At 33.9% G+C, this 14047-nt stretch overlaps 4 protein-coding genes across 8 annotated transcripts in view; 3 read left to right on the plus strand and 1 right to left on the minus strand.

Annotated features, from left to right (window-relative positions):
* The window catches only part of LOC100177363, a 3295-nt gene extending 1053 nt beyond the window's left edge, over nucleotides 1-2242 (plus strand). Inside the window, exons 3-7 of the mRNA XM_002129087.4 lie at nucleotides 301-385; nucleotides 757-903; nucleotides 1065-1162; nucleotides 1420-1523; nucleotides 1763-2242. Of these exons, the coding sequence (XP_002129123.3) occupies nucleotides 301-385; nucleotides 757-903; nucleotides 1065-1162; nucleotides 1420-1523; nucleotides 1763-1980 (652 nt within the window). The 3' untranslated portion in view covers nucleotides 1981-2242. The remainder of the gene's footprint in view (nucleotides 1-300; nucleotides 386-756; nucleotides 904-1064; nucleotides 1163-1419; nucleotides 1524-1762) is intronic.
* Nucleotides 2243-2382: 140 nt separating this feature from the next.
* On the plus strand, nucleotides 2383-5537 carry LOC100179705 (transmembrane 6 superfamily member 1-like). The gene is made up of 5 exons (XM_002129034.4): nucleotides 2383-2653; nucleotides 2939-3378; nucleotides 3762-3963; nucleotides 4348-4431; nucleotides 4821-5537. Exons 1-5 carry the CDS (start codon nucleotides 2453-2455, stop codon nucleotides 5004-5006), a joined length of 1113 nt encoding a protein of 370 aa, XP_002129070.1. The 5' UTR covers nucleotides 2383-2452; the 3' UTR covers nucleotides 5007-5537.
* Nucleotides 5463-9843, plus strand: LOC100182032 (cytosolic acyl coenzyme A thioester hydrolase). The gene is made up of 9 exons (XM_002128983.5): nucleotides 5463-5604; nucleotides 5843-5966; nucleotides 6397-6553; nucleotides 6855-7073; nucleotides 7341-7459; nucleotides 7809-7899; nucleotides 8226-8320; nucleotides 8485-8589; nucleotides 9324-9843. Exons 1-9 carry the CDS (start codon nucleotides 5576-5578, stop codon nucleotides 9411-9413), a joined length of 1029 nt encoding a protein of 342 aa, XP_002129019.1. The 5' UTR covers nucleotides 5463-5575; the 3' UTR covers nucleotides 9414-9843.
* LOC100184402 lies at nucleotides 6691-13753 on the minus strand. 5 transcript variants are annotated; one of them, XR_003396247.1, is made up of 7 exons: nucleotides 13263-13753; nucleotides 12706-12894; nucleotides 11916-12038; nucleotides 11309-11398; nucleotides 10109-10172; nucleotides 6883-6962; nucleotides 6691-6811 (listed from the first exon to the last, which is right to left on the minus strand). XR_003396247.1 is itself a non-coding variant. In XM_009864214.3 (5 exons), exons 1-5 carry the CDS (start codon nucleotides 13350-13352, stop codon nucleotides 10155-10157), a joined length of 510 nt encoding a protein of 169 aa, XP_009862516.1. In that variant the 5' UTR covers nucleotides 13353-13752; the 3' UTR covers nucleotides 9625-10154. The 5 variants fall into 5 exon arrangements, 3 of the variants coding, with proteins under 3 accessions (XP_009862516.1, XP_026691945.1, XP_002128904.1); XR_003396246.1 differs by lacking the exons at nucleotides 6691-6811; nucleotides 6883-6962; nucleotides 10109-10172 and adding exons at nucleotides 10290-10410; nucleotides 10482-10561 and having other exon boundaries at nucleotides 11245-11398; nucleotides 13263-13751; XM_009864214.3 differs by lacking the exons at nucleotides 6691-6811; nucleotides 6883-6962 and having other exon boundaries at nucleotides 9625-10172; nucleotides 13263-13752.
* Nucleotides 13754-14047: the final 294 nt, after the last annotated feature.

Below are 14047 nucleotides of genomic sequence, written 5' to 3' on the forward strand. Positions count from 1 at the left end.
TTGTTAAACCCGTGTGATAACGACTGTCGTTTTCCACCCACGCAAGGATAAAGTAAGTTACATTCATTCATTCATTCATTCATTCACACTTCATAGACATGCATTTCGTTAGCATGACATTGACGTTTAATAAATATTACTCCAACCCAGTGATTACTAATGAATTGTAGCACCCTGGGTAAAGTGCCAACTCTGGCAAAAATATCATGACTCATGGGCCATGGCATGCTATGCTGTATAATATGTATGGTATTGAATAAACAGGAAAGTAAGGTGATTTCAAACTATTTTCATTCATAGAGAACCAACCACATCAACCTCAAAGAAAAAAAATCGAGCTTTATTCTTTTATCATGGCCGTAGAAATACAAAGAGCAAAGTCAAGGTATAATATTGTTGGTAACATTGCAATAGGAGTTGCCAAACTTTTTGCTTTTTTTATTCATACAGTGTTTCATGTAAAATTTGTACTGTAATAAAGTCTAGGAAGGCATTGTTAAAATACAATTAACTAACTTATAGTCGTCAAGCATGGGGAATATCATTGATTAATTTAGTGAATGAAATATACTTTGGTTCTACTCATTTGTATAGACACCTAACAACAAGGTAAACGCTGCTGTAAGCTCTGTTAAGACCAAAACTTGAATGTGAAAGCAAAGCATATGTTGTTTTAAAAGTTGTCACCAAAGCACCCCCTAAGTTCCTAACATTTGCATCGGATTGAAAGTAAATTTTTCTTAAATACATATACAGACAATAAACCACATTTCCTCTTTCGTTGCAACGTCACAAGAGCTTTCATGCGTCACCATGACTCGGGACTTTCAAGTAACAAGCGTTTTAACAACATCTTTACAACGAAAATGGAGCGGAAATAATTTTAGCCAATATTTCTCAACAGTGAGTAGACCTTTTTAGTAGGCATTACGTGACTTTAATGTTAAACCCTTAGTTAGTAAAATGGTTTGGTTTAACTTCTTTTAAAACAGAAAATAATTAGAAGGGTGAACAATGATGCAAAAAAACTATGGAGTTGAGTTGTAAAGAATGTTCTGTTTCAGATTCACCCATTTATACAAGAGATACCCCAAGTAGACGCACATATCATAGAACGCCCTTATCTTCCACCAACATACTACGCCATCAACCTACATTTGAGGTGATTTAATATACTTTTTTATTCTTTATATTGTGCAGTTCAATATTCGCCTAATTTTCCCAAATAAATCTGCCCAACGTAATCAGGGTAATGGGCCAACTCTTGCCTAAATTTTAGGACCCATCGGTGACCTCACCCAAGTAAAATAAAACCCACACAATCCTCACATTCGAAGAATATATGCAACATGTTTTAAACCATCATTAATTAGTACTCTAGATCAAGCATTATTATCTACTTAACCTCTATCATTACAGATCAGTTGCGATGCTTTTAATTGGAATGTTGGAGAAACCGGAGGAAAGTTGTATATTTAGTGGTAGTAGACAAAGTGTAGCAAAGTATGCAAAGCTGGGAGTCGGTAAGTAATGAGTGTCACAACCAATATTATTTTGTTTAATTTTTTAATCACATTACAAATATGGTAACTCGGCATGAGGTGTATGAAACAGAACACATGTGTTATAACTACTATTCTTGTCCTGCCATGCAAATTAAAGTAACTCCCTTCTCCTTAGTGTTTTGATTAATCTAATCTTCTGCTAAATTTTAAACACCTAATGTTACATTAAATTTATTCACATATGTTTATCCATTCAGGAGGTACGGCATCTCGCATGTGCAGTTTGAAACTTGTTCACAGTATTGTACAAGAGGGAATGTGGGAAGGCAGGCCCGTTGAAATATCACCTGAATTCTTAAAAACATCAAGCGAAGCAACTTTTTACGGCGGAGAAAATGGAAATCACATATCACCAGAGACGGCTGATGCGTTAATACAAGCCCTGTGTTTTTGGAAACATTTTGAGAATAAATGAAAGTCTTATTTGTTTTTCATAAAATTGAAATTAAGTTTGAGCATTCGTTTGTATTCTGATGGCACCATTAAACAACATGTACTACTTTTATGAAAGTATGAACTACTATGGAAGTATGTACTACTGTACTACTTTTATGGAAGCATGACTGTGCTAAGGTGATATGAAATTGTACTCATATTTATCACGCAAAAACTAAATAAGAATATACAAAACTAGACTGTTATCTTTTTCTGTTTATAAATAAAAGTTCACAAAACTATGAAATTGAGGCAATTAAGTAAAAATAGTCCCCATAGTTATAAATTCTTAAGATTTCTATTAAGTTATAATGACTCAGCGAATAAACGGGTACTTCCCCTCGAATAAGGATCGTTTTGTTTACTTTTTGTCTGCGTGGTCTGATCACGAGAATTGAGTAATATCCTTCGCATATTTTAAAACAGCCTTAGATTTTAAGTTACTTGCAGTAATGGCCAACTTTATCGGTGTTTTGGCGTCTTGTTTTATTAGTCTAAGCGGCATACCGCTTGTTGTTTTCGTTACTAATAGTGATGTATTATCACAACCCATTAACTTGATGGCGATCGGTTTTACTTCAATGGCGACAATAGTGGTGTTTGTGTACCTTGTGGTGCCACCTAACGGAATCAAAAAAGAGGAAGGAAAAGAGGTAAATTGGTTTAAATTTTACAAAAAATAGATTTGTGTGAACTGTTCATTATTGTGTAAAAATGCTAATGAAAAATCCTTCCCTACATTATCTGCTAACTGCTAAACATAACTACTCATCCAAATAACCACTCACCACTGAACTCTAACTAATACCCCCTAACTACTATCCTATAAAACTTTCCACCAGCCTAATCTGTAACGTACCAGAGGATTCTTTACTAGTGCCGATAATTATTTATATAATATTAACAATAAAGTTTTTAATTCAAACCAACTATTACAGGGCAGAGGTGTTTTGTATTACACATGCTGTCTCTTTATGTGGGCAAGCATGACAGACCTAGCTCTTCAAGGTCAACGCTTTGGGTTGTTTGGTTTAAAATCAGGTACTGGTTATTTTGAACATGGTGAGCCATACCTGGATACTCCATTTGGGCTTGGTGTTCAAGGCTGGAATGCCATCGTGAACTACCTCTTGTACATTCACATCATATATAACATTGATAATAACAAGGACCCGAGATATACTGCAATATATTGGGCTGGAGGAATACTTACAAGTCAGTTCTGTGTGATTGTTGGAGCATACAGTGGTAGCTTTGCGACGTATCTTCCTCCCTCTGTTGCAATGAATATCGTGTTTGTCGTCTTTCCAATGTGGGTATTCTTTCACTTCTTGAATAAACCAAGATCAGACAAGATCCAAGCGATAAATTCAACCAAGTAAGTCAACTTTCTACCATACTTTGGTATTGAGTTATAAACTAATGGGTGAATAAATTTTTTATCTATAAGGACATAAATAATTCCTAGGAGTTATAAAATAATTTGGGCAAAGACACTTAACAAAATTGCTCCAACCTAGTGGTCACTAATGGATTGTCTAATTTGCCATTCATACAGCAAAAGGAGCAAAGAAAATTTACCCACAATGCCACAAAGTTACATGTGCATAACTATTAACTTGTAAGCGGTATATACATATGTATAACTTGTCTCTTCAAAGCAGTATATCTAATTTAGTCCTAGTTGCCCCAAGACACAAGAATAAATAAGTCACATTTCTTCTAATGTAATGAAGTCATCAGTATTTTCTTATATTCCAGATACCGAGCATTGGATATTTTCCTTATCACCGGTTTACTCGTTGCTTCTTTCTTCATGATAATACGGGGCCTCGGGGCGCTTGATTCACCCTTCCCCCTTACTAAGTATTATGTCACAACACATGAACCTTACATTATGGAACCTGGAAAGTTTGGAGCTACCTGGGTGTTGTATGGTTTCATATATGGAGTGCCATTCCAGGTAAGGTTTGACTTTAAGGAAAACTTTTGTTTTGTTGGAACTCTAGTATTATTTCTGTACTACATAGTTCTATTATATATATGGTTAGACAGACAGATCCTATAGTGCCAATCGTCAGTAGACCTGTCACCTGAGGTTTAAGCATAATTTGCCTATTACCAAAACACCCAGGGTGCCACAACCTATAGTGTCTACTGGGTTGGCATAATGTTTGTTAAATGTAAAGCCAATATTTATATATACACACCAACAATGGTATTAGTATCATTCACTGAAAGTGATATATTTCATTTTCATTACAAGCAATTTAAATATTTGTGGATCTTATTCATATGAGGCTATCACATAATTCCTAACATTTGATTTATTATTTCTATTTTTCAGTTGTTTGCAATATATGGTTTGTTACATTCTGGTTGTGAATGGATGATGGACCTGGTTGTATTTTATGCAGCAGGAATGCTACAGGTATATTGAGTTTTAATTGTTTCATGCAGAGTGCACTGGTGGGTAGATATAATTATTACATGTGTCTTGACCATTAATTATTGATATTCATAAACTTAACAAAACTTCTTTAATACTTAAGACAAGTACCAAGGATTGTTTAATAGAAAAGAGATAAGATTGGTGACCACTGTATCACTCACAAGTTAAAATAAGAGGTAGGTCCTAATGGACACAAGGTGTATAAAGTAGAGCACCCATGTTTTAACAACCCTAACACAAAAACAAACTATCTGAATTGGCCGACGACACTTCAGTCAGCAAAATTCTTGCCCAAAGTACCGAAATACAAGTATAATATGCCTGGTAGCAACAGTATATAAACATACATGACATTGATTGATGCACAGGGTACATGCGTGTATATGGCTTACACCTGGTTCCCAATGTCCAATCCTGAATATCACATTCCTCAAGCATCAATGTACATGGTTATTGCTATCAATGTCTTCCTTGTGTTCATTTCAAACTTATTGCTCTGGAGATGTTTTGCTGAACCTCAGTATTTTGTGAAAGGGAAACTCAAGAAGAATTAACTTTATTTAAACTTGCGATATAATATGGGCTTAGGTCTATACAAATAGTATTCTTTTTTTTTAAACTAATAATCAAGAACTTTTTTTAACGACTATAAAACATTTTTTCTTCTTTATAAATCATTTATTCATCTCATGATTTAGTATTATCTTGCCTGCATGGTTTTTAAATGAGCAATTGTATACTTAAGGACATCATTCGATACTATTTTGTTGTTTTACAATTTTATAATAAGTTTAATTAAGAAAAGTTTCATAAAATTTGAATTATTTATTTTAATCACGGGTTACAGCTATAGGTTTAGTAGCCACACTTTTTTCTTCAGTATTTTTCTACAACTGATGTTCAAATTTAATTTTTTGTTGCTTTAAATAATATAAGTTTTCTGTAATCAAAGAATCTTTTTCGAACAACACTTATAACCTTATAATTTTTTTCAGTACAGCATTGAGCATTATAAAAACTTTTAACTTTATTAAGTTGAACCTTTTTATAAACCCTATATATTTATAACCTAGATTAATTTATAGTTCCAGAGTTTAGTTTTTATAATAAATATTTGTACATAATGGAAGACATACCACTTGTACTGTGCAGGTAAGTTGCTTGCTTATATTAATACATTTATGTTCTTTGGGTGTTTTGTGAACTTTTGCGTTCTTCGTTATCAGGACTTAAGAAATAAAATACATTTCATTTATTTATGTTTAAATGTTTCCGGCGCCTGTTTTTTTTCGACTGGTTTGTAATTTTCCACAGCCGAATCATAGTAAATAATAGGCAATACGGGCACGTCTGTAGCATATAACAACATCAATTTCATTTATTCAAACAGGTCAATGCAACCTGGCGATGCGAATATATCGGGCAACGTACACGGAGGCACGATACTTAAGATGATAGAGGAAGCTGGTATGATAGTTGGTACCAGACACTGTAATGTTGGGGGTAGTGACGAGGTAACTTGGTGTGGCGGTGTCTTTCATTTTTATTATATATGGCAATATGGGGGAGGATTTAGGCCAGGGTTTAGACCAGTTTGGCCTAGAACACCACTGGGCATCCAAAATTCATTGCGAAAGTAAAGATCCTTCAACAGCAGTTGTTTTATTTCGTGAATCTACCCCTGATTTAAAATGCAATTTGTTCGTTTTGAAGGACACTGATGCTATCAATTAGGAGCAAAATGATGACTTGATTTTTGTTCATTGCAGTTGTGTAGTAAAAATATATTGAGTAGTTTTTAATTAAAAGTGTAAAACCATATTCTATTGAGATTCTCATATATAGTAAGTATTTCTATATGTGTCGCAGCTAAATCCTTTAAATAACATAACAAAATATTTGTATATTGTGTTATAAATTGATACATCCCATCTTTCCACACAGGGTGGAAGCTTGTGTGTTCTTGCAAGAGTTGAACGAACAGACTTTTTACTCCCGATGTATGTTGGTGAACTAGCCCACCTAGTGGCCAAAGTAACTTTCTGTTCGAGCCACTCGGTGGAAGTAAAGGTCAAAGTTTATGCGGAAAATGTGTTAACAGGTAAATAAGGACATGGAGGTGTTGTCATGTTAAAATTGGTTGTTAAAATATAAATTTAGTTTAATTAAAAAAAGTTATTTTCTTTTTATATATGATAAGGAAAATATATTAATTCTAGAGTATGAAAAATATTATTTTAGCAGGACACTTAACAAGCATTGCTTCATCCCAGTAGTCACTAATAGACTGTAGCACCCTGAGTATCAGAGAAATAAGTCAACTCTGGACTGTAGCAAGCAAATGTCGCAGGACCCTCACCTATGTAAAATAGAACGGAGAAATAACCTCAATGTTTTACCAGGTGCTCGTAGGATGACCAACAGCGCTACCTTGTGGTACGTCCCACTTAAATCCAAAGGTGTGGTTGCCGACGTGCCTTCTATGGTGCTTCCTAGTGGTGAGAATGATGCTGCGGGTCGTGAAAGATACGAGAGGCAAAAGAAGGAAAGAAGAGAAATTAACGAGGTTTCACCTTGTCTACGTGACGACTGGGCCATGTTACTTGACATGCCAAGTCAAGGTGACAACCTCCACTATATTGTTTGTAATTTATCACGAACATGAAGATAGTTAGGGCCTTTGAATCATGGGTATAATCATATATTTTATCCCTACAATTTTGGATCTGAAATACTTTTTACCCGATTGATATGCCTACAATCTACACAACCAAACAGGGCAAAAGTTTAATCAATACTAGTAGCAAAAGCAAGTTAGATTCAAATATAAAATCATTTTTGTTTTTAAACATTGTAGTATTTATTTTATCAGTTATTTGTTTTTCCAGGTCATGAACCACACACAGTAGGATACGCACAATCAACGTTAATACATTTGGTTGGCGTACAAGATTGTGGCCTACAAGGTATCGCAACAGGGGGATTTACCATGAAATTAATGGATGAGGTAATTTTATTTGTCTTTTTTGGGTTGGAGCTTGAGTGACTTATCTATGGTTGCCACTCTCATGCCCACAGTCGAATTGCTGAAGCTATTGCAGTGTGTGGATAAGTAGACATGACTTTTGGTTGTTGCAGTGTGTCAATAAGCAAATGAGTTTTAGTTGGTTTGGTTGTTATTATTTTTATTTTTTTCGCGGGTGGAAACTTGAGTGATTTATGCATGTTATTTTACAAACCTATGTCCACAGACATAGTATTTTTCTTCATACAAAATGTATTGTCTCTTGTGCACACAAACCATTGATAAATACTTAGCCATAATAACTATGTTCACTACCAACACACTACCACAGGTAGCAGGCATATGTGCAGTGAGACATTGCCACACCAATGTAGTGACCGCTTCAATGGATGCAACAAACTTTCATAGAAGTATCAACAAAGGTAAACCAGGAGCACCATATAGGCTACAAACCAGGGTGGGAAGGGCTACCCTGGAATTTTCTAGACTGTGTTAAATTTGTTTCATAAACACACTTAGAATTATGAATTATAAAAGTTGGCCGCCTATTGGGTGATTTCCAAACATTGAGAAGTAACTTGATGCTTAAATATAACATGCGTGCACGAGATGTAAACAGCCACCATATACTGCCAGTATGACACTAATATAACTTTTTAAAATTTTACAAAATTAAAATACATTTATAAGTTCAAATTAATATAGCTATAGTGATGTAATAATCAACTTTATTATGCAACAATCACAGGAAACATTCTTCACTTTCGTAGTCGCCCAATATTTACAAGCAACAAGTCTCTGATGATCCAGGTTGTTGTTCTTGTGGAAGAAAGAAATAGATCGGTAAGAATTTTATCTTCTTTGTAAAAAGTTGCATGCCTACCCTACATGCATGCCTACCCTGGAATTGTGTGCACTCACACTGTATTAAGTAATTGGGGGTAGCAGATGACGTCAGGTAAGATTCTTCACTTGCATTTTATGTGAAAACTTTTTCCTTTCCCCAGAGAGAAGCAGTGAACCCAAGCTCAGTGTTCTGTGCATGTACAGCATTCTTTACTTATGTTTCATTGGATAGTCAGAAAAAGACAATCCCAGTACCAACTCTCAAGGTAAAATTGTTTATTTGTCTTATGGTTGCTTTTTTTATGTGAGAGGTCTTAAAGTGTGACATGGTATAAATTTGAGGTAAGGGCCTGAGTTGGCCCATGACCCAACAACCATTGTGCTACAACCATTTACAGACCACTGTGTTTGAGCAATGTCTATTAAGTGACTTGCCTAAAGACACACTTGTAGTCAATAGTATCAGTATTGAGCCCAGAAAAACCTAACAAACATTGAGCTGAACTGCTTTTCTTCATACTTTCCATCTATCTGTATTTATAGACTTACAGTATTAGCTTATTTTAAACATTTCCAAAGTATGTATAGTAGAGTGGGGAAATATGTAACACCTATTTTCTTGTCCCCTTTGGTAATAAACAAAAGATATTTAAAGAAACATAAAACTGTAACCTAACAACTCCTATAGACCATTCGTAATTGTACGATCCGAATATTTGGATGTTATGTGCTAAAGATGGCCCATCTTTTCCCACTATACTATATGATTTATTTATAGTAACACTAGGCCATCAACACAGAACACAATTTCTTATCACTGAGATATGTTTATTAGTACAAGAAACACTGTTAAACACCATACCAAGGCAGTAGATAATAGGTTCAAATACCAGTTATATTAATGAATGCCACTGGACCAAAAAAACAACTTTGTTTTAAAGTTATTTTGCTACTAACTTAACATCATACCTGGCATATGACAAGTAACTTTGTTTTAAAGCTTACAACCCCAAGTGATCATGAGAGATTTGAAGAAGGCAAACTAAGATATGAAATGCAGAAAAAAATGAGACTTACATCGCAAATGTGAAACTTAATGATAACATGCACAATAATAAAATATAAGGCGGGAAATCTAAAACTTCTGTCTTCGGTCTGTCACAATAACTGTTTGTTTTTAATTTGCAAAAAGTTTTGGCATGTGTTGTTTAAAATTGCAATTGTATTTTTCATAATTTTAAAAAACCCTGCTAAAAGCAGGTAGAATTCATTATACAACATGATTTTCGCTTTTTAATTTAGATTGCTTCAGCTTGCTTTTTTTAGTATTTGGTATTGCCATACAGTACTGCTATTCCAAAATAATATTACATGTTTCAAACAACACTAGCACATATATTATATATTTCAAATTTTGTGTTGTTTGAGTGTTACGTGTTTTTATACAAACTTTTTAAAACTGTCAGAATATTGCAATATGTTATGTGCAGTATATTGAAATATAAAATAAATGTTATAGTCCAGTTTTTAAACATCTTGAGTAAAGTGTCTCTATATGAACCTCGATAGATATCATAAACAAGTGATTTTAAACTGATTTAAATGAAAAGGTGAGATATGTTATTATAGGTTTGGAAAAGGTTGGACAAGAACTGTTTTTCAAGTTTGCCAATAAAATACAATTTGGCAAACACTTGTAACATAACCAAATATTTGAGAAGTTCGGTCCAAATAATGTTTTCTTATATGGTTAAGTTGGCAAATAAAAAACAATTCGGCCATTACCTGTAACATAACCAAATAATTGAGATGTCAATAATATTACACTTAATTAAACACTATCAGGGATGTTGTCATGTTAAAATTGGTTGTTAAAATATAAATTTAGTTTAATTAAAAAAAGTTATTTTCTTTTTATATATGATAAGGAAAATATATTAATTCTAGAGTATGAAAAATATTATTTTAGCAGGACACTTAACAAGCATTGCTTCATCCCAGTAGTCACTAATAGACTGTAGCACCCTGAGTATCAGAGAAATAAGTCAACTCTGGACTGTAGCAAGCAAATGTCGCAGGACCCTCACCTATGTAAAATAGAACGGAGAAATAACCTCAATGTTTTACCAGGTGCTCGTAGGATGACCAACAGCGCTACCTTGTGGTACGTCCCACTTAAATCCAAAGGTGTGGTTGCCGACGTGCCTTCTATGGTGCTTCCTAGTGGTGAGAATGATGCTGCGGGTCGTGAAAGATACGAGAGGCAAAAGAAGGAAAGAAGAGAAATTAACGAGGTTTCACCTTGTCTACGTGACGACTGGGCCATGTTACTTGACATGCCAAGTCAAGGTGACAATTGTATTTTTCATAATTTTAAAAAACCCTGCTAAAAGCAGGTAGAATTCATTATACAACATGATTTTCGCTTTTTAATTTAGATTGCTTCAGCTTGCTTTTTTTAGTATTTGGTATTGCCATACAGTACTGCTATTCCAAAATAATATTACATGTTTCAAACAACACTAGCACATATATTATATATTTCAAATTTTGTGTTGTTTGAGTGTTACGTGTTTTTATACAAACTTTTTAAAACTGTCAGAATATTGCAATATGTTATGTGCAGTATATTGAAATATAAAATAAATGTTATAGTCCAGTTTTTAAACATCTTGAGTAAAGTGTCTCTATATGAACCTCGATAGATATCATAAACAAGTGATTTTAAACTGATTTAAATGAAAAGGTGAGATATGTTATTATAGGTTTGGAAAAGGTTGGACAAGAACTGTTTTTCAAGTTTGCCAATAAAATACAATTTGGCAAACACTTGTAACATAACCAAATATTTGAGAAGTTCGGTCCAAATAATGTTTTCTTATATGGTTAAGTTGGCAAATAAAAAACAATTCGGCCATTACCTGTAACATAACCAAATAATTGAGATGTCAATAATATTACACTTAATTAAACACTATCAGGGATGGGGGGAGGTGGGACACTGCGTGGCTTCCTACCACGAAAGATAAGGAAAGCATAAACCAAGTAAGCGAACATTGCAAGCACACAGAAGATCTGGAAGTAAGGAGTAGTTTGTGTTTATATATATATAGTACTGTGTGGGGTAAGATAAGATGTGGAAGTAAATACTCAAGTGGAGATTAGAGTTGGCAAGCTGGTATATTAAAAATAACGCTTTGGTTAGAAAAAAAATTTTTTCCACCACCTTTCTACTGGCATTTTACCAGAAGAGCTGTTTCTAATATTACATAATGCATGGTAGGAAAAGCAGAATAGCATGTATATTGTATAATAATGAAACTAACAGAAAAAGATCCCAAAACTGGTTAAATATAAAAATATTCTTAAGACCTTCAAATAAATCATTTATTTAGAATAGAATTTCTAGCATATTTATACTAAATTTAGTAAAGTACCTTTTGTCATGTGTTTAATCTTATTGTTTACAATATGAATTATGGACATCTGGCCCCCATCCTACGCCCTACGGTGTGCCTTACTGTTAAACCTAACCCATTTATTTAGAATGGAATGTGATTTTATAGGTCTGTGGTTATAACATAGATCTTACCGATGATGCTATAAATAGTTCGTCAAATGTTCCTCTTGTGTTTTTGAACGTATCGGCACTGTTAGCAGATACACACATTCCAATGAAAAACATCAACGCACATCCAAGGCTGTAGAAAAGCTCCTGAAGTTTAAAAAAGATTAAAATTTTAATAACGGTGATTTGTTAGACATATTACTATTAGCCGCACAATAACCATTGGTTTCCGCCTTGTGTGAAACTAATTTTTAATCAGGTGTAATGTGTTGTGTAAAATTGGCACCTCCGTGAGACGACAACAGTCGTTATAACACTGGTGTTTAGATTCGTTAAAATGTTCCTGGCATCCCGTTGCTAAAATGATGTTACAATCATAGTTATCAAACATAGGGAACCTCCTTAAATAATGAGGTGAATGTAATATGCTTTGATTGATACCTAACAGCACGATAACAGCTGATTTACTGGGTGCTGAAACACTTAAAACACCCGTTTGACAAAAGTTCTGTGAAGTTTCAAAGCTTAAAAACTTAAAATTAAAAAAAAGGATATGGAGGTGGCTAGGCTTTTGTACAGTAAAAACCTGTAGCTTTTAAAAGCTGCTTAATTTGTGGATAAAAATAAAAAGATTTTCATGACTATTAAATTTAAAAGTAGAGATAATCTCTCTTTAGTTTTACTTTTTAATGAATGAAGGGAATTCAGACAGGGGTTTAAGCAATATCAACACTTCTTTTTTACTTCCACAAAGATTAAAGCGAATGTGTGTTACACTGTTTGAAGTACATGTACAGTAGTACAAAAACCTTACAAGTTTATCCCATGGCAGTTTGTTCAACAAGTATCCATTATAACATTTGCAGAAATAAATGAAAGCACTTATGGCAAGGGAAGTGCAACAGAAAGATGCTACAAATGTAACGTATGACATCTGCCCTGCACCAACAATCGTCCAATAATGTGAAGAGGAAACCAATATGAGTGTGATTAGGCTCAACACCTGAAAATGTAAAAAATTAAGGGCTTCCATTAAATTTTTAGATGCGGTACAAAATCCTAGAAAAATCTGAAAAAAAAGTCGGACATAGGTCGTTAGTAATCTATAGTGCCATTTAAAGGCTTGATAAATATGCAAAAAGTTGACGCAAATGTAAAAACTGTATGTTACTGGACCGGTTCTGGTAAAGAAACATACGTGACGATGTGACATTACACACAGATTACAGAATAGGGAAGTAACTAAAGATTAATTGCCAGATAGTACTTATTAAGGTTTGGTTAGTATATATTATAAAAGGATTCATAACCACCAGCACCAGTTAAAACGCGGCTATAGGTTGATATAAGTAAGATAAGACAAAAACTTACGAATTGTACAGCTTTTAAAATGCCATCCAAAGAAGTAAAGAATCCTGCATCTTGCCCAACTCTGTTGCGAGAATCTGATACGACCACCATTTCTATAGTTTCTGCTAACACTGTACACAATACTTTGAAATATAGACACGAGGGTAACAGTATATGAGAGTACGTATAGTGCTTCGTATAAAATTAAACCATATTTGTGTGGGCGGGAACCATAGATATCATATATATAACTAGATTGCGCATCTTGTGTTTTCAACCAATGTGAAATTGAAGTCAATTGAAGCGCGCCATTTTGAATCGTATGTGACCCACTTGTCTATTATCGCATATTGGTAATGTGTTATCTGGGTTAGTTTTAGGCAGGAAAAACTAATTTAACCTAAACAAAAAGTTAACCTGTGGCAGATATTCTTTTATCGAGTCTGTATTTATATACTTTTAAGCTTTTGCGTTTTTAAAAGCGACGTTTGACCCGACTTTTACTGACGATTTACGTGAGAAACTTTAACTCTTAACACAGTTTAGCAAGGTGTTGCCATATTCAGGCAGTCTTCCACTTAGTTATTTAAAATTTACTTGTTGGTGATTCATTCTAGTTAAGAATAATATTTATTAAAGGTTAAAAACTAATTTAATCCGAACAAAAAGGTTTACATATGATCTAAAATGCCCTGAAAAGTTTAAATTATTTGTACTAGTATCATCCAGACAGCCAATATTTATATTAATATTACATTTTATAGTAAAGGGAAAGTAGACACTACCGAAGAGTCCTCCAATACGTA

Source organism: Ciona intestinalis, chromosome 1, assembly GCF_000224145.3.
Source record: "Ciona intestinalis chromosome 1, KH, whole genome shotgun sequence".
NCBI classification, from domain to species: Eukaryota; Metazoa; Chordata; class Ascidiacea; order Phlebobranchia; family Cionidae; genus Ciona; species Ciona intestinalis.

Excerpts from the sequence above, each read along its gene's own strand:
- LOC100182032 (XM_002128983.5), top strand. The coding sequence starts at position 5,576 with ATGGAAGACATACCACTTGTACTGTGCAG. Across the intron at positions 5,967-6,396 it reads ATGTTGGGGGTAGTGACGAG|GGTGGAAGCTTGTGTGTTCT; the intron begins GTAACTTGGTGT and ends CTTTCCACACAG. Across the intron at positions 8,321-8,484 it reads TGGAAGAAAGAAATAGATCG|AGAGAAGCAGTGAACCCAAG; the intron begins GTAAGAATTTTA and ends TCCTTTCCCCAG.
- LOC100179705 (XM_002129034.4), top strand. The coding sequence starts at position 2,453 with ATGGCCAACTTTATCGGTGTTTTGGCGTCTTGTTTTATTAGTCTAAGC. Across the intron at positions 2,654-2,938 it reads AAAAAGAGGAAGGAAAAGAG|GGCAGAGGTGTTTTGTATTA; the intron begins GTAAATTGGTTT and ends CAACTATTACAG. Across the intron at positions 4,432-4,820 it reads ATGCAGCAGGAATGCTACAG|GGTACATGCGTGTATATGGC; the intron begins GTATATTGAGTT and ends ATTGATGCACAG.
- LOC100184402 (XM_009864214.3), bottom strand. The coding sequence starts at position 13,352 with ATGGTGGTCGTATCAGATTCTCGCAACAGAGTTGGGCAAGATGCAGGA. Across the intron at positions 12,895-13,262 it reads TTTTAAAAGCTGTACAATTC|GTGTTGAGCCTAATCACACT; the intron begins GTAAGTTTTTGT and ends TTACATTTTCAG. Across the intron at positions 11,399-11,915 it reads AACTATTTATAGCATCATCG|ATCTTCTGTGTGCTTGCAAT; the intron begins GTAAGATCTATG and ends CCTTACTTCCAG.